At 47.8% G+C, this 17933-nt stretch overlaps 1 protein-coding gene across 8 annotated transcripts in view; it reads right to left on the reverse strand.

Moving 5' to 3' along the window:
- HDAC4 (histone deacetylase 4) overlaps window positions 1-17933 on the reverse strand; it is a 178109-nt gene that overhangs the window by 5656 nt on the left and 154520 nt on the right. For all 8 annotated transcript variants that reach the window (XM_058840650.1, XM_058840651.1, XM_058840652.1 and 5 more), the window contains 9 exons: window positions 16896-17003; window positions 16596-16651; window positions 16016-16103; window positions 14943-15062; window positions 12982-13079; window positions 6880-6998; window positions 5163-5296; window positions 1450-1534; window positions 247-388 (listed from right to left, as the gene is read on the reverse strand). In XM_058840650.1, coding sequence (XP_058696633.1) covers window positions 247-388; window positions 1450-1534; window positions 5163-5296; window positions 6880-6998; window positions 12982-13079; window positions 14943-15062; window positions 16016-16103; window positions 16596-16651; window positions 16896-17003 — 950 coding nt within the window. The remainder of the gene's footprint in view (window positions 1-246; window positions 389-1449; window positions 1535-5162; window positions 5297-6879; window positions 6999-12981; window positions 13080-14942; window positions 15063-16015; window positions 16104-16595; window positions 16652-16895; window positions 17004-17933) is intronic.

The following is a 17933-nucleotide window of genomic DNA, read 5'->3' on the forward strand; positions in this document are numbered from 1 at the left end:
TTCCCCAGCAAAATAAATCCCTTTTCATGGTCCAAAACCATGCTCAGAGCAGAACACTCAGGCACAGGGTGCACACATAGAGCTCATGGTTCTGCTGCTCCCCTGCAGCCCAGGAGGTCATTTGGGAACCCACGGGGGACAGCAGATGTGGGGAACGCGGCAGCAGCGGCTGAAAGGAGAGGATTAACCTGAAAGGCTGTTCCTCCTGCCTGGACAGACCTTGAAATGGGATGGGAGATCACTGACCTCTTCTCCGCCGGCTTCACGCCCACTGACAGTGATGCCATGGCTGTCACCGTCTCCGCCTCCTCATTCTCACACTTCTGCGCCTCCACCAGGGAATATCCCACCGTGGAGGCGAAACGCTGGAGGGAATGCCAGTATTTGCCTGGGGGAGAGGTGACAACAAAGCCATCAGGGCACCATTCCAGCTTCTGCTTTCCCAAATCCGGCCACCAGCTTGGAACTGCCCTGGGAGCACTCATCTGATACACTCTCTCACTTTAAGGGCCTTAGGTCCTCAAATAGTAATTCCTTTTCTACTTCAAATCCCTCAGAAACTTCTAGACTTAAGGAAAAATGTGCTTGGAAATGTCTCCCTACCAAAAAATGCAGGAGAGGGAAGGATGCAGTTCAGGTCTGGATCCAGCTGCTCACTGCCACATGCTTTCAGCAGGCAGATCCCCGAAGACTAAAGAAGTCCAAGGGGTATTTAGAGCCATTAAAGTTGGAAAAGACCTCCAAGATCACCAAGTCAAAGCTTCATCCTCCAATGTATTTTTTATGTCAGCAGTTGACCTTTTTGCATTGGGAAGAGCGCAGGGAAGGCTCCAGAGGAAAGAACTTCCAAGAGTTTCTCCAGGCAAGATTCAACACAATGATTTTAAACTTCTTGGCTAAATAAACCTAAAATATCAACAACTGCCAGCAAAACTCACAGACTGTCCTTGGAAGGGACCTAGAGGGATCATCGAGTCCAATTCCTGGCCCTGCACAGGACATCCCAAGAATCCCAGCCTGTGCCTGAGAGCCTGCTTCACTTTCATGCCTATCTGTGCCTAATTAATAGGTGCCACAACACCTAACAAGACTCGTGTTATTCAGAGATACTTAATTGCTTTTGAGCATCCTCTACTGGCAGGACAGTCTGCCCGTTACAGAGATTTTATGGCTTTCAATTATTGCTGGGTTAACAGCTGGACTGGATCATCATGAAGGTCTTTTCCAACCTAACCCATGCTCTGGTTCTGCAATTCCCCCTAAAGGGCTGAAGCCTTGCTGGGTATGGCTCCATCCACAGTAACACCCTTTGTGGCTGCACAAAAACCCAGTCCAGGGATCAGTGACTGCCAGGAAACTGGGAAATTGCAGCATGGAGCTGGCAGAATAATGGAGAAGCCCAAGGGGTGTCCCCCAGGGAACCAGCTGGGTCGGTGGGGCTGCACTCACTGTGGATCTCAATGACTTTCTCCATGGAATGCACCGCATTAGCGTTTGCTCTCTGCTGGAAAACCTTCTCCGGAAGAGGGTCAAGCTGGAGAGACAGAGAGAGAGGAACACCAAAGGAATGTTACCATTGAATCCCAGAATGGTTTTGGTGGGAAGGGACATTAAAGCTCCTCCCATTCCATCCCTTGCCATGGGCAGGGACACCTCCCATTAGTCAGCTCTGCAGTGGGAACATGCCTGTGCCATCCCAGGGAAAGGCCTGACAGCACTGCTGGAGGAATGTTTTAGCATTTGTTCTGCTTCCTTTAGAAAAACCCAAGAAGAGAAGACACCTCTGCCCTTCCAGGTTCTCCACTAATGAATTAATCCATCCCAAACCTCCAAGGTGGAGCTGTGCAAAACAAGAGATGTCCACTGCTGTTAACTGTGCTGAAAACATCACTCAAAGCCCAACCAGGGATGTTCCCCAGGAAGGAGCAGTTAGAGTTTAATAGTTTAAAGTATCTATGGCAAAGTTTAACTTCTGCTCAAAGCCAAGAGAAGCTGCAGCCAAGACTGCTCTTATAAGCACGTGGTAGCCATTCCATAGGTACTTCACGGGAGGCTGCATTCCAGATTCAGTAATTATGGACTGCACTTTTTATTAATTCTCCACTCTAAAAATAGTTCTGCTCCAAACTGGTTTCTGTATGACATAAAGTGAAGGCAAAAGCAATTCCTGGACAAGTCTCTGAGCAAGAGCTTTCCAAGGCCCCTTGGTTGACACTGAGACAAAGCACATTCTTGATTCCAGAGCACACTCCTCCTCCTGAAATAACACTCACAAACAGCCTCAGCCAAAAGGAGCAAAAAACCTCGGGGCATGAGGCACCTGGTTGTCATCACTTCCTTGTTTGAAGGGCAGAGGCTGGTGATGCCCACGATGGACTGAGCAGCTCTGCAGGGTAATGGGAGAGGAACGGTGTCTGGACTGCCACCAGCAGACCTCGGAATCATGGAATGCTGGGGGGTAGAGGGATTTTAAAACTCATCTCATTCCTACTCCCTGCCACAGGCTGGGACACCTTCCACTATCCCAGGCTGCTCCAAACCCTGGTGTCCAACCTGGCCTTGGACACTTCCAGGGATCCAGGGGCAGCCACAGCTTCTCTGGGCAACCTGTGCCAGGGCCTGCCACCCTCACAGGGAAGGATTCCTTCCCAACATCCCATCTAACCCTGCCCTCTGTGGTTAAAATGGATTAAAACCATTCCCTCATTTCCTGTCCCATCAGAACATTGTCCAAAGTTCCTATCCAGCTCTCTTGGAGCCATTTTAGGAACAGGAAGACCTCTCCCTGGAGCCTTCTCCAGGCTGAACAGCCCAAACTCTCTCAGACTGTGTCCAAGTCTCTCTCTGCACCAAACTCACTTCTGATTTCCACTGAAGTCCTGTGAGCTTTGCACAGTTCTGCCACCACAGCAGGTCCGTTCCCAGCCCTGACCCCCTCCCCAGTGCAGTAATCAGCTGCACAGCCCCAGCTCTGGTTTAATTTCCTGGCCAGTTGGAAAGGAGCTGGCCCCGTGCTTCTCCCAACGCGGGAGTTTTGATCTTGGCCTGTGGATGCCGACACTGGGGGGACTGGCACTGTTCCCCTCATTTCCTACCAGTCCCAGTGGAACTCCAGGACGGCTCCTGAGCCAGGCCAGCTCCCTGCAGCCTGCCCTGGCCACAGCTGCCTGTCCATGTGTGTGCAGGCAGGATCCTCCAACACGCTGTAGATCAAACCGCATCAAAGGGCTGCGGCACAGAGCTGCAGCCGTTCCCCTCCCCCTGACTCTCTTGCCTTCAAAAGGTTCGAGGAAAGACCTGGATAAAATGAGTGTTTCCTGCTTTCTGATGTGTGGTAAGTCAGGGAATATTACCCTAGCTGCACAGCCCACCTAGTACATGTGAGAGCAGGTCTGTGTTAAAGTGTCCTTGTAGCTGTGATTAAAATAATCAATGTTTTTTACCTTTAAGGATCAATATTCCCTCTGCTCAATGAAACCACTCAGGCAGCTCACAACATCCAAGGTATCCTGAGTGCTGAGCTCTCCCCACAGCCTCACACTCCCTAACACATCCATGGCTTGGATCAAGCACTTATTTACTGCATGTGTTTGCAGTCAGCCTCCTGTGATCCTAGGAGCACACTGAGCAGGAGGAACGACATCCTCCAGGCTATTCCTACTGCTTCCCTTTCCAAGTGCATCCTGCACCCAAAGGCGGATGAAGCCAGAGGAACTGCATATGGAGACCACTTAAAACAGATGGGTGCTACAATAAACACCTGACAAAATCCCAGGATGGTCTGTCTTACAGGGGACCTTAGAGCTCTTCCAGTCCCACCCCCTGCCAGGGACAGGGACACCTTCCAATATCCCAGATTGCTCCAAACCTCATACAACCTGGTCTTGGAAACTTCTGGGGATCCAGGGGCAGCCACAGCTTCTCTATGAAACCTGTGCCAGTGCCCTACCACTGGAACCCTCGTTTCCATGCTGGTGTGGCAGCTGCCTCCCGAGTTTTCAGCTGTCCCGAGGGCTGAGTGAAGGCTGGAGCCATTCCCCATGCCCAGAGCCCTGGAGAACTGCCTGGCCAAGCACAAGGAGCAGGATGCTCCCTGGACACTGGGAGCTGGGATGCTGGAAGCAGGTGCTTCTGATGAATCCCAGCTGGTTTCTCTCCTGGCCTGGCTACTCCAGCCTCTCCCTTAACGCTGAGTGTGGATGCTCCAAGACAGAGCACTTCTCCAACAGGCTGGAAGTCAAACTGCTCTACACCTCCCCCAGTCTCCACCTCCCCAGACACCTGATGGTCACTGAACTACAACCCTCCCCAGAAATCAGCTTCCACTGGAGACAGACCCACTGCTCAGCTCCTCTGGTGCTGCACCTTGGCCCAAACTAACCGTACCCAAAAGCCCTCAAACATGGTTTCAGGTTGCACCAGACGAGGTTTAGGTTGGATATTAGGGAAAATTCCTGCACTGGAAGCATGCTCAGGCACTGAGTCAGGCTGCACAGGGCAGTGGTGGAGTCACCATCCCTGCAGGGATTTCAAAGATGTGTAGATATAGCATTTTTTCATTAATCCCACTGACACTACAAGTTGAGGGGACAAAGGCAGAGAAGATGGAGTATCTACAGTTTTCTCTGTAGGAAAATACCCTGACCTCTCCAGAACCCAACACCTTGGTGTACTTCTCTGTCTGGCTCTTGTCTTGCAATCACCCACCCTGATCTTTCTGGCCAATTTCTCTGACACAACTGAGGCTTTTCCTACACAGAAACATGCAGAAAATTGGAAATGTAACTCCAAGGAAAAAAATCCAGCTGCAAACCATGTCAAGCAAGCTGCCCCACACAGCAGGCACAGGCTGTAGGACTAGAGAGGGGAGCAAAGAGAAGGGAAGGATTGCACAACGAATTCAGAAATTAATTAAAAGAGCTTTCTTTTTTTCAAAGAGCACAAAGCAAATTATTTGGAGAAAGAACAAACCCAAAAAAAAATCATTCTTAGCTGTTTCCCTCATCACATGGACTGCAAAGCACAGGTGGTTTTTGAGCATAAAACAAACACTCTTTAAAGCACCAAGTGTCACAAGGACACAAAACCGTGACAGAAACTTGGCAGATGGGAGGATGAAGTGCCCAAACCCCGGGGGGAGGAGGTTTTGGGGGTGCCTGTACCTCATTTCCCAGCAGGGCTGACACACAAGCCTCCGAGGCATCGCAGATGGCCGTGAGGTCGTGGCCACCCTCCAGGGCCAGCACGACGCGGCCCCCGGCCAGGCCCATCAGCTGCTTCGTCAGGTACCCAAAGCCTGCAAGGAGGGAACAGAGGAAATGCAGGAGAAGGGCAAAGGTGGCGGCTGGGATCGGGCTCCTGGCAGAGGATCAAAGAGCCAGGGAGAGGAATTACATCATATTAAAAACCCAGCGGGGATTTGAAAGGGCTCGGCGCGTAACACGAGCCAGGTTGGGCTTTAGCGCTCGCCGCGCCGTTCCAGCCCTGGCTTCCCTGGGATGGATCCGGCCGCCCCCCACCAGCAGCAGCCCAGCCGAGAGCATCACCATCCTCCCCCTGCCACCCCTCAGCACCCCAAATTATACCAGCAGCCGGCATTCCCTTTGGAAGCAGGGAAAGGGGAGGATTTCTGCTGGATGTTGCTTTGGGGGAGGGAGGAGGAAGGGGAACCGGCCCAGTTTGGGTTGGGATAGCAGCAGCGCAGTGCCCCGGAGAGATTTAGGTTTGACATCTCGTTCTCAGCAGACGGCTCTTCCCGTCCATAATATGCTATAAAAATTCCAGGGCACCCGGCACTTTGATCAGATGACACACAATACATTTCTGCCCCCTTAAACAAAACAGAACCAAGCAGTGAGGATTTAAAAAACGTGTCCTCGAAGCAACCTTCCCCCTCCAGGAGAAAGAATTAAAAAAAATATCGAAAAGCGAAACAAAGGAAAAGCCAGGGAATTTCTACCCTCCCTCCCCACTCCCTGCTTTCTGAGTTGGAGCAAACCCCACCCCTTTGGGAGTCGGCAAATTAACAAATTAACAAATTAACAGGCAGAGGAAAACATCCACTGCCCAGCCCATAACTGGTTTTGTGAGAGGAGCAGAGCATGGCAAATTCAACCAGCAGGTAAACAAGACCTTCCCTTTCCCAAGTGGTTCTGGATATCTCAAGGAGCTTGTCTCTTGTAAACCTATTTCACTTTATTCTTTATATATAAAGTTTATAGGTTCAGCCCCTTTACGAGGTATTAAAGTTCACTGTAGAGAATAACTTTCCTGGCTGGAACAAACTCTTAAAAAATAATAATAAAACTCTTCTTGCAAGAAAAACTGTCCTCTGGATTAATTGAAATGAAACAGTGCCAGGTAAACTCCACATAACCTGGGGAGTGGATTTCAGTGCATCTCCCAAAAACATCTCGGACCCAAAGAAAAAAGGAAGGTTTGTGGGTCTTTGTAATTAATTCAAAGGTGGAGAGCAGAAATACTCAGCTCAAAATTTTAATAAGGTGTCCTGGAGGAAGAAATGAACTTGTGGTAGCAATGAGAGTGTTTACAGCTGGTATGGCCTTTTTCTGGCATTTTATATTAATGCCAGCATAACTCTCTACTTTAGCAGAGATGTGACTACAAATAAATTACACAATATTACATATTGAATATTTCAAAGTTGAAATATGCAATGTTTCAGAAAAAGAAATAAATTAAGGCTTCAGCCAGGCCAAAATATGCATTATAAAAAGATAAATGCCATGAAAATGGAAAGAAAAGGGACGGAAGTTTTGCCATTGAAAGGAAAGATCTGAAGTAGATCCCACAAAGTAAAATCTGGGAACACTGCTCTTTAATCCCTAGGACAGCAGCAAAAGGAAAACCCCCACTTACATTTTGCTGACAGATTGTATCCTCCGAGGGGTGTGGGGTGCCCTTCCACAGCATCGAAACCAGATGACACCAGCACAACGTCTGGGGCAAACTCGTTGGCAATGGGCATCACTACTGTCCTGCAACACAAAATATCCGTGGCACACACGTCAGGGTGGCTCCTGAGCAAGGGCAGGGGTGTTTAAACCCTCATTCCATGGCAGCAAAGCCCATTTATTTCCGTACAAAGTGAGAGTCTGGCTGGAAGAACTCCTTGCACTCTCTGGGATTTCCTCCGCCTCATGTTTTGAGCAAGGGAAATGAGTTGTCACCCCTCGTGTTTCCCATTTGGGATCATATCCTGATTTGCATACATGGGAATAAGGGTAAAAGAAGAGGGCATCTGGCACAGGCTGCAAAACAACCTAGGAAACCTCACCCCCAAGGCATTATCTCCAAGTCCCCCTCAGAACATCTCCTCCAGGCTTTGCAAAGTGATTCCTTCCCCCCTCTTGCTGCAGTTCTCATTCCCCACAACAAAAGACTGTGAGTGTCCCACGGGGCAGAACAACTTTCGAATGCAAATATCCCACCCAAATCCACCTCTCCCAGTGCCAGCTCCCCGTGATGGAATTGCTCAGCATCCCCATCCTATTGAGTATTAAAGTTGTATTTAAATAAAACAAGGGCTCCGTTCCTGTGGTTTCTCACCAAAAGACCTTTTTTCCCCCTCTGGTTTCTCTCTCTCCAAACTCCACAATTTCTCCCCAAAACCTACACGAGGTTGCAAACATCCCATTCCCCACATCAAGACACACTTCCCAAATTATGTTTTTCCCATTGCAACTGCACCTCCTGAATTCTGTATGTATCCCTAGAGCAACCTGACCTGTAATTTTTTCATTTCCCCATCCTAGGAACAGCCACCAGCCAGGATAACATTCTACAGCAGGAACTGAAGTTATTTTGCCCACATCCCAAAGCACGGACCTGTAAATCTTCGCACACACGAGAACCTCACACTTTATTGAGTCGAGTCTTTGTGTGATGCCCTAAAAACAGAGCCATGGGGGGCCTGTTCTGTGCTGAGATGGCTCAAGTGCTATCAGGATGATCATAAAAGCTCCTAGTTTTTGCCACGAGGATATTAAACATCTGCCAGAGTCAGCAGCCTGTGACATCCAGCTGAGCTTGTGCCCCTGTGCAGAATTTACTTTTAAGGGGGGCATCAAGCTCTGCCAGGCACTGAGCAAACCCATCCACAAGTCTCCACTGCCACCACAGAGCAGGGACAGGCACCAAAAAAAACAAAAGGCACCCCCCACACCTCCCAGCTTTAGTTTTAGTTTTTTTTAGGTTTTTTTCCTCAGCTATTTGCCACAGCAACCCCCAGAGCCTCCTGCCACTGCTGCCAATCTCTGCGTGCAGACACAGAGACCTCTGTGAGAAAAAAGGGATGCAGCTTCCCTTAATCCGCACAAAATCCCAACAAGGAATCTGAGTTTTTTCCTTCAGTGATGTGATTACCTCTCTCCATTTTGTCCCTGGGGGATGATTCTGTGAGGAAGACGAGAGTACAGTTTGGTGGAAATTCTTAGGAGAAATCCCCTCCCTCACCGAGGTCTGAAGCAGCAATTCCAGAGCAAGTGCAGTGGCTGAGGGTTTATTTTCCCTGAGCTTTGAAGTGCTGCTGAGCTCTTTCATGCCTAACCCAGGGAAAACCGCTCAAATCATCGGATTTATTTCCCCCCCCTTTCCTGAGTTCCGACGCCATGGGAGCTGCAAGGATCTCAGTGGAAGTGTGGGATCACCAGAGCCAGCCCAAACCTGCACCCCCGAGGTGTGGGGATGGTCCATCAGCACTGAGCAGCCCGTGGGATCCCGGATCCATGGGGATTCTCAGCCATGGCACAGCTCATGGAGCAGGGAACAGCTGCGAAGGACCTTAAAAACCATCTCATTCCATCCCCTGCCGGGCTCCTGCGGAATGGGGTGGCTGGTGACCCTGGGCTGGAGGTGACTGCGGGTGACAGTGACAGAGGGACCCCTCCAGCACAGCCACACAGCCCCCAGGGCTAACCCTGAACCCTGCCAGGGGCAGTTCTAGGAGAGGAAAACCCTTCTCCTAATTCCAGCGCGACACCAGTGCCCCAAAGCCACAGCCCCAGATTTGATGCTCTCCATGGATGTAAAACCAGGAGGGTCAAAGCCAGCACTCCCTCACTTTGCCTTTCTAATTTAAGAAAAAAAGACAAAAAGTCTGGTGTGTTTCCGAGGCTCCATCTGTGGACAACATTTTGGACACAAGTCATTCAGCTTTTTGCTTTTCATTTTCCCTTGTCCACAGATAAAACCAGCCCCTTCGCTCAGATCCACCCCAGTAAAGCCAAACCCTCCAGAGGAAACAGGGATTAAACTGCGAGCAACCCCGAGCTTTGCCCTGATGATGAGCCTATAAAAAAACACCAGAAATTCAAATTATTACCCAGGAGATAAGCAGTTCTGCCTGGAATTGGGTCTTTGAAAGAATGGCTGAGGTAGCTGTAAAGTTATTCACTGAGGAATGAATATTCCTAACGCTGAATATTCATTCAATCCATGTAGAATTTTTTTAAAAACAGGGAAACTGAAATTTCCCAAATTTCAGAAGCTTGTTGTGCTTACTTAAAATAAATGAAATCCTTTTATTTGCCTGGTTACAGCTGAGCTGAACAGCTCTACACGAGAGCAAACTGAAGGCTGCAACCAGCAAAACCTCCCCATTGTGTTCTACAATCGCTTGGGAAAGAGGAAAAAAATAGATAAATGCAATTTTAGATCTATTTTCCAGAAGGCTGAATGAACAATTTTTAGCCTGGCATTAGCCAATTCCCCAATTAAATGCCTAATAAACAACAGGCAGATGAAATAATCTTACAGAGGATCATTTTGGGCTTTAAATGCTCAACTGCAGTGAGTAAATCGGTGAAACTTAGAAGGCTGAACACTTTTTTAGAGACTTTTTCGCACTCTCGGCTACATCCATGTTTTATATGTATTTTTATATGTGCTATGTATAAATTTATATATGTTAAGTGTCAATATTTATATTATGCATATATTTATATATCTATGGATATATATTTTTCTATATATCTTGTGTAATTGCTATATATGTTATGCATATATGGTTTTATACACATTATATATTTTATATACATAAACTAAAAATGTTATCCACAGGCTAAACAGCTTCCCAAGAATTCTCGTCTTTGCTTCTCCATGGTTATTTACTGTGTCAAAAGGGATTAGGAATTTGGGGATGAAATCAGCATGGGGAGAGTATGAAATTGAAAATACAGCAACAACCATTCCAGGCAAAACATCATCATCTCTTCCCCCTCCTCGTCTTCCTCACTCCTGAAATGGTTTATGGATCGAGGGAAAAACCCAAATCCCCCCAAAATTGGTTCCTGAACTTGTTTAATGCTTTTTGAAAGCAGCAGGAGGAGGGGGAAGTCCTGGCGTTCTCCTTCTGGTTGAGGTGTTTTAAATGAAAACAAACGTGGAATCGAGCTGTACGCAGAATTATGGCTGTGGAGGATACCTTGGGATAAGGGGAAAAAATTCTCAGATACAACACAACTTCTGGAATCATCATGAAAACTTCCTTGCAGCAAATTCAGAGGGAAACTCCTGTGGATAAAACATTTTTAATTTCACTAATTGCTGTTCCCATGTAATAAGGAACCAGACGGAGCCTTCCCATTTCTCCTGCAGGTTCCTTAGCCGGGTTTGTACCTGGATCAGGAGGACTGAGAGAGGCAAACAGGATTTCTGCTCATGTAAAATGTTAGGGAACAACAAATCCTGGTCCAAAAAATGTCCCTGAATTTTACAATTGTTTGTTTCTGTAGCTACAGAGCAAAAGCAGAGACACGGGGAATGTTCTGAAGTGTTCAGGGCTTTGGGAACAACGTGCCCTGCGTTTTTCCCATCAAACTGACCCCATTTCTGCCTGATCTGTGAAATCTGGGACTGCCCACAAGCTCGGGGGGCGAGTTCAGGCACGGGATGTGGAGCTGACTCCGGCACAGCTGCTGCTAGCACGGGGTGCAGGAGCTCCAGGCTCCCAGAAAAATCTCCAAATCCCTCCTGATCACCCCCTCCCCCCGAGAGGAATGGGGCACCCCAACCTGGAGTGGAGGCAGGCAGTGATTTTAGCCCCAGGTTAGGAAGGTAACAAGTGACAAAGTGCAGGGAAAAGCACTTCATTTCTGATATGTCTCGGTGGCATTAAGGATCATCCAGAGGTCAGGAGAGCCTGGGCACCCCAAGACTGGGGAGATATTTGGAGACAGGATGAAAATCAGTGATACGAGTTCCCATCTCTTTTTTGGATGGAGCAAAACCACACTGAAACAGGTTTTCAGCGTGAGGATGAGTGGTTTCCCTGGGATTTATTTATTCCCTCATTTCTCTCATATAGAAGGACAATTATCTCAGTTATTTTCCTTTCTCAAACCCACACACCGGCTCTTCCTGAAATACAACAACAAAAAACGAGGAGCACGTTGCTAAAGTATCTGCTCCTTTTACACAGAAAAAGGACCTTTTTCCCCCAAAAACAGGCAGGCATGTGAAGAGTTAAGGCTTAAAAAAAAATAGAAAAAAAAAGAAAGAAAAAGTCTATCAGTATCTTTGCCTAGCTCAAAGGATTTCCACTGATTCCTCTCCAGACTTCAAAGCCTCACAGTTTGGCATTCGGACTGGTTTGAATTAAAGCTCAGTTCTCCACTGCGAGTTTCCAAGTTCATGGTGAAAATGCCTCCTGCTTCTGGAGTTCATTATGGCCAATTTTCTTATCTTTTCTTCATCTTCGGTTTGATCCCCAGCAAATGCAACGTGGCATTCGACGGGGTGGAATAACAAGGTGCTGCCTTGAAGGCATGTATTGTCTCAAGGGGCTAAAGCAAGAAAAGAAGGGGGAAAAAATAGGATATATGACCCATTCCCTTCACTTTCTAACTCTCGGGGGACTATAAATTGTGAACTTCAAAGCGTTATTTTACATTAAAATCAATAGAAAGATTTGGGGGGTGGGGGGAAAATGTTTTTCAAAGGAGCTGGTTAAGATTTAAAAAGGTCACTTGATAATGTATTATCATGGCCAAACTCGGCGTAGGATTTAAAAAAGAAAGCTTCTCATTTAACTTAGGGTTAAACTGAAGGTGTGCAGGCTCCGGGAGGAGCATCCCTAAGCTCCCCCAAAACTCCCCAAAATAAGGGCTGAGACCAGCTCCAGAGGCTGTTCCTAAACACCTGCAGTGTCCAGGCAAGCAGAGCCCAGGAATGGCTGGCAAAGGCCTCACTGTGCAGCCCTGAGCCTTTTCCAGGAGCCTGGAAACTCAATTAATATTTAATTGTCCCCATGTCCCCAGCCCCAGGTACTCTAGCTAACAAAGAGATCCATCCTGGGGACTGCTGGGATAGCCAGGCTTCCACTCTGGAGCAAAGTGCCAGGAGTGACACCAATAGCAGGGATTTGGTGTCATTTTAAACCGTGTGTGTTCTCTGAGGGCTTGTTGATGGCAGAATGAAGAGGATAACAGGATGTAACAGGGAGGAGCAGAAAACAGCACTCCCAGATTTCATGCCATCCCACGGGGGTGATATTCCAGAAATTCACACTCTGTATTCTGGCAAGTGTAGGTCTGCCCAAACTGAGGCCACCAGAGGTGCACTGAACCCAGTGTGAGGACAGGAACCCGCTTGAAATTGTTAAAGGAGAGGCCAGGCTGACCCATGGCACAGGGGAGCCAGGGGGTGGGACAGGACAGTGTCTAAGGAAAATCATGGACTGCTTCAGGTGGGAAGGAGACTTAAAGTTCATCCAGTCCCACCCTCTGCCATGGGCAGGGACATCTTCCACTGTCCCAGGCAGTTCCAAACCTCATCCAACCAGGCCTTGGACACTTCCAGGGATCCAGGGGCAGCCACAGCTGCTCTGGGGACCCTGTGCAAGGGCCTCTCTTGGATAAATAATATTAAAATTTTAAAGCTTATCAAAGGCAAAATTAAGGAGGAGAAAGAAACCCAGCAGAGGTGAAAAAACCATTTGTGAGAGGGAAAATCCAGTAGTACCTGAAGGCAGTTAAATATTCCGTGTCTCCCATGGGTGGATCCAGGCCACCAGTAAATGCCATGTTAACATTGAAACCGACTCCTGCTCCTGTGCCAACCTGGAAAAGGGAAACGGGACTCTTAATTAGCAGATTCTGGCAACACATCTTTGCTGTTTTCATGTTCTCCCAGCTGAATTTGGATTCAGTAGTGAGGTTGACTGGTCCCTGGTCTCTGAAACAAGATGGAAAATAAAGCTCCTCCACTTTTTTTTCTTCCTTCCAGGAATTTTTTCTGTTTCCTCCTTCCAGGAAAATTTTCCTCCTCCACAGGAAAATAAAGATCCTCAGATCTTTATAGGAGCTGAGGACCAGTGGTGTTTGACTGCTGCTCACCCAAAAAAACACCCCATCATCAACTGCACCCTCTTGATTTTTTTTGTAGAGGAGTATGCTGCATGTAATACCTTTCCATAATTCATGATTCACGAGCATATTTTATATTTCACAACAGTTGCAACTGGAGGAAAAAGTGTATTTTAATCAGAGTGAGCTCCCCCTCTGCTGGAGGAAAATAAGATTCACAGAGAAGGGATTTTGGCTGTTTGAGGAACACATGGGCGGGAGATGTAAATACATCCCTCTCCTCCCTTGTACTGCAAATGTCCCCATCTGCCCTGTCTGCAAGGACCTGAATAAGGGGAAAATTGAAAAATAAATCAGTTATTTATAAATTCGTATCTTTATTTATATATAATATGTTATATTATATATTTATAAACCTAACTCTAACCCAGCTTACTTTTTTTTATTATTTTTTTGTGCCAAGAAGGTCTTTACATATGAAAAGAAGAAAATAATTAAAAAGTGAAAATTAATGTGTTGCACAGCTGGATAAAACTGCATGGCTTTTATTGCACATTATTCCTCATACTGGTGCTAGAAAAACACAGGAGTGGGTGTTCACCTACCCACGGTGAGTTATTTTTCCATCGCTAGCTTAAATCAAACCTATTTTCTATCCTTTCTTTTATTTGGCCTAAAATGACACATCTCAAAATGAAAATCTAAAAATCTTTTTGTAAACCAGATTGCTAAAAAGCAGGAATTAAGCCTGATACAAAGGGGAGCTGTTCATTCACTACAACAGGGCGAAGGAGCAGCATCATGTCACATTTCGGTTTCTTTAGAGGTTGAAATGGAAACATTAATATTTTCTCAAGCAGAAAATGTAAAATTGACAGGGAAAGAAGTTTTCAAATGTCACTTGGAGAGTCTCAGAGCACTCTATTCCATAAAATTTCCCTTTGCTAAATTGCTCTGAAGGACCATATTTCCTGCCAGCCCAGAGGGAAAGGAAGGCTGTATCCATGCAGACCTCAGCTCTCAGCTCCAGCTCAGCCCTCCTGCTGCAGGCTCTGAGGACAGCACCAGGAAAGGGGGATTTGCTCCAGCAGCATCCATGATTGGCCCTCAAATCCCACAAATTTGGGGTGGAGGTGCAGCCTTGGTGGTGGTGAGCAATGCCTGGGCAGGGCAGGAGAAAGAAGGGGAGGTAGGGGAGGTGGGGAAGGGCCAGGGGAACGGGAGGAGGAGAAGGGGAGGTGTAGAAGGGGAGGCGGACAGGCTCCATGGCTGTGCCAGGAAAACCGAGCGTGGGTGGTGCAGCCATGGACAATCTGTTCCTTCTCCATCTAAGAAACAACTTCTGCCGAGGAAGGGGAAATCCTGAACGGGACAAGGAATGCTGGGACAGCTGGCAGAGGGCTCCTCTGGAACAGGTTGTCCCACAAGGGCTGCAGAGCTTAATTGCAGTGATTCATTTGCTGCCATCCCGCCAGCTCCGGCCAGGACACTGTGCCTGTGGCTGTTGGACCACACGGACCTGGTGTGCCCTTGGATGGGAGCACAAAACCCAGAGGATCTCTGGCAAGGTGGCAGGAGGTCCTCTGAGTCCCAGGATTTTGGGATCCGTGTGCTCACCTCATCCGGAGCACCGCTGCCTGGGAAGAAGTTGCCGTCATCATAGCGGTGTAGTGAGATATAAAGGACGTTGGGATCGTTGTAGAAGGCCTGCTGAGTACCATTCCCGTGGTGGACATCCTGCAGGGATCACAGGAGGGAGGTTAATCCTTCACTAAAAACATGGATTAAAGGCATCAGTTCAGGATTTGGAGGGGTTTTCCTTGCTGTTGAGCTTTGTTTTCTCCAACCTGGCAGAAGCAGTTCATGGGGAATGGGAATAACCTGTTCTGCACACCTTGTTTGAGATTACACTCCTTGTTTAACATGGGATAAACACAACCCCAAATGTCTATCCAGCTGAGGACTCATTTACCTGGATGGAAGAACTGGATTCACACCAATCCTGGGGGGTGGAGACACTGGGATATTTGCTGCCCCACATCTGCATCTTTAGTCAATCTGTGGGGTGAGCACTGATACAAATAACGCTCTGCTGGATCCAGGATAAACAACACAATCCAGGAGAGCTCCCCTACTGAGCTGCTGTGTGGTGCAGACACAGCCTGTGACAAGACAGGTATTCAAAATGCCCCTCCCTGACATGAAAAACAGGTGGGACATGAGGAAAAAAACCATCCACCCAGTAGGTCCTAAAGACAAATAAATGAATTTTAACTTGTGGGTTTAACCCGTGGGTGATTGGTTCTAAAACAGAACCAAAACTTTTGGCTGATAAAGTCACTTCTTAAAGTCACTTTGGCTGATAGAGTCACCCAGTAACTCCAATGCCTTCCCAGCCACATAAAATCTATTACAAAATAAAAATCTATACATTGCCACAGCAGAATCCCAAAGAAGCCCTCTCCTTTTATTTGAAAACTGTGGTCTCTTTAAGAATGTCTTCTCTGATTAGAACACTTTTATTCAGTTAAACGCCCAAATTTTGGTTTGGAGACAACAGGCAAGAAGTTTTTTACTGACTGACAGTGAAAGAAGAAACTTACAATTTGCAACTTACAGTTGCAAGAAGAAACCCACCCAGAATAATTTCCACCTGCCCTCCCATAGGGACAGAAAGGGCATTTACTCACCCAGTCCACAATGAGGATTTTGCTCACATTGAGCCTTTGCTGGAGCAGCTTGGCTGCAATTGCCACAGAGTTAAAATAGCAGAAACCCCTGGAGAGGGGAGACAAGAGGAAAAGAGAGGTGTTAATTACAGCTTCCCCTGGTGCCAGTGCATCCATCACCCAGATGGAACTCAGGAGGGAGAAGTTCCTTCTGCTCTCTTCTTTCGTCCCTGGAAACATGGAATGGCTCATGTTGGGAGGGACCTTGAAGCTCATCTCTCTTCCATGGGTAGGGACACCTTCCACTAGATCCATTTCCCACTGGAAGTGCTGAATTCCAGCAGCAGGCTCTAGGGACACAGGGAATGTCCCACACTTGCCCAAACCCACTGCTGATCCTTGCTAGGAAACATCCCCCTGAAAGCACTGAGCAGGATCTTCCCCTGTTCCAGAGAATGTGGGGAGCTTTGAATGGCACACATCTCATCTAGCAATGAACAGCAATTCCATAGTGATAACCTAACAGAATTCCTTTGGAATTCCCAGCTGTGGATCCCCAATCAAAGGAACCCTGGATGAAGTCAGTGAACGCCATACTCACATGGGTGTGCTCTCCTCTGCGTGGTGGCCCGGGGGCCGGACAACAGCAAATCCATTCTGCACACAAAAAACGAGGAAAGGACAAGGTCAGAGGGACAAGGATGGACACAGGGGTTGCAGCCAGAAGCCTTAATCCTACTTGGCAACTCTGGAGCTGCTCTTGATGGTTTCCTCACAAGGTCATAGCAGTGGATGGTGCTTTCCCTCATTGTGGAGGGGGGAAAAACGGTTCCTGGAGCTGCTGCATGGCAGAGCCCTGGCAGAGCCCTGCACAGAGCACAGCTGGGGGTTGTTTTCATACCTTCAGTTCTCCTGTGGCCACTTTGAACACCAGCTCGATGACACAGCCCACGGCCAGGCGAGCAGCGCCGGACGAGTGCACCTCGTTCCAAATGGTGTCACTGTCAACCTGATGGGGACACACAGGAACCAGGTCAGGAGCAGGGAGGGCAGCCAGCAGTCAAGAGACTCCTGTCTTATAAAGACATCACTCACACGGGGTGAAAGGACAAGGAGAATGGATTTAAACTGAAAGGGAGGGGCTTTATTTCAGATATTGGGAAGGAATCCTTCCCTGGGAGGGTGGGCAGGCCCTGGCACAGAGTGCCCAGAGAAGCTGTAGCTGCCCCTGGATCCCTGGAAGTGTCCAAGGCCAGGCAGAAGCAGCCTGGAATAGTGGAAGGTGTCCCTGCCCATGGCAAGGGATGGACTAAAATGGTCTTTAAGGTCCTTTACAACCCAAACCATTCCATGATTCTGGGACTCCGTGATCATGGAATCAGCATTTCTCTTTAATTGCTGCTGATCTCAGATGAAATAGAAAGGCTTACGAAATAATTAAATGGTTCTTTAAAGCAACAAAAAAAATCCACAGCAAGGAGGGACGTTTAGTGTTGGGCATTTAAAAGACCACTGCCCAGGAGGCACAGCATCTTCCCTGAGGAACCACGAGCTCACCTGCACAAACAACAGACCTTCAGCATCCCACACTGACTACACAGATTTGTTTCAACACTAAATATTCAACAGAACCACCCTATTTCCCCCCTGAAAATATGGAAAGAGGCCACAGGCAAGGCAAGGCACCCTGCAGGCATGCCCATGCTGCTGTTATTCCAGATCATGTCACCAGATAAACAGGACATTCCTCACCGGGAAGGATCACCAGCTATTTTTCACATACTACTCTGCCCTGAGTGGAAGTTGAGTGAGTTTCCTGTTATGGAAACAATGGCAGAGATGGGAAGAAAGAGATCATTTGTTGTGCCTGGCTCACTGATCAGTGAGGAGACACAAGTGGCCCCACAGAGGACTGATCCACCTCCTTCCCAGCCATGCT

This window comes from Poecile atricapillus, chromosome 5, assembly GCF_030490865.1.
Source record: "Poecile atricapillus isolate bPoeAtr1 chromosome 5, bPoeAtr1.hap1, whole genome shotgun sequence".
In the NCBI taxonomy this organism is placed as follows: domain Eukaryota; kingdom Metazoa; phylum Chordata; class Aves; order Passeriformes; family Paridae; genus Poecile; species Poecile atricapillus.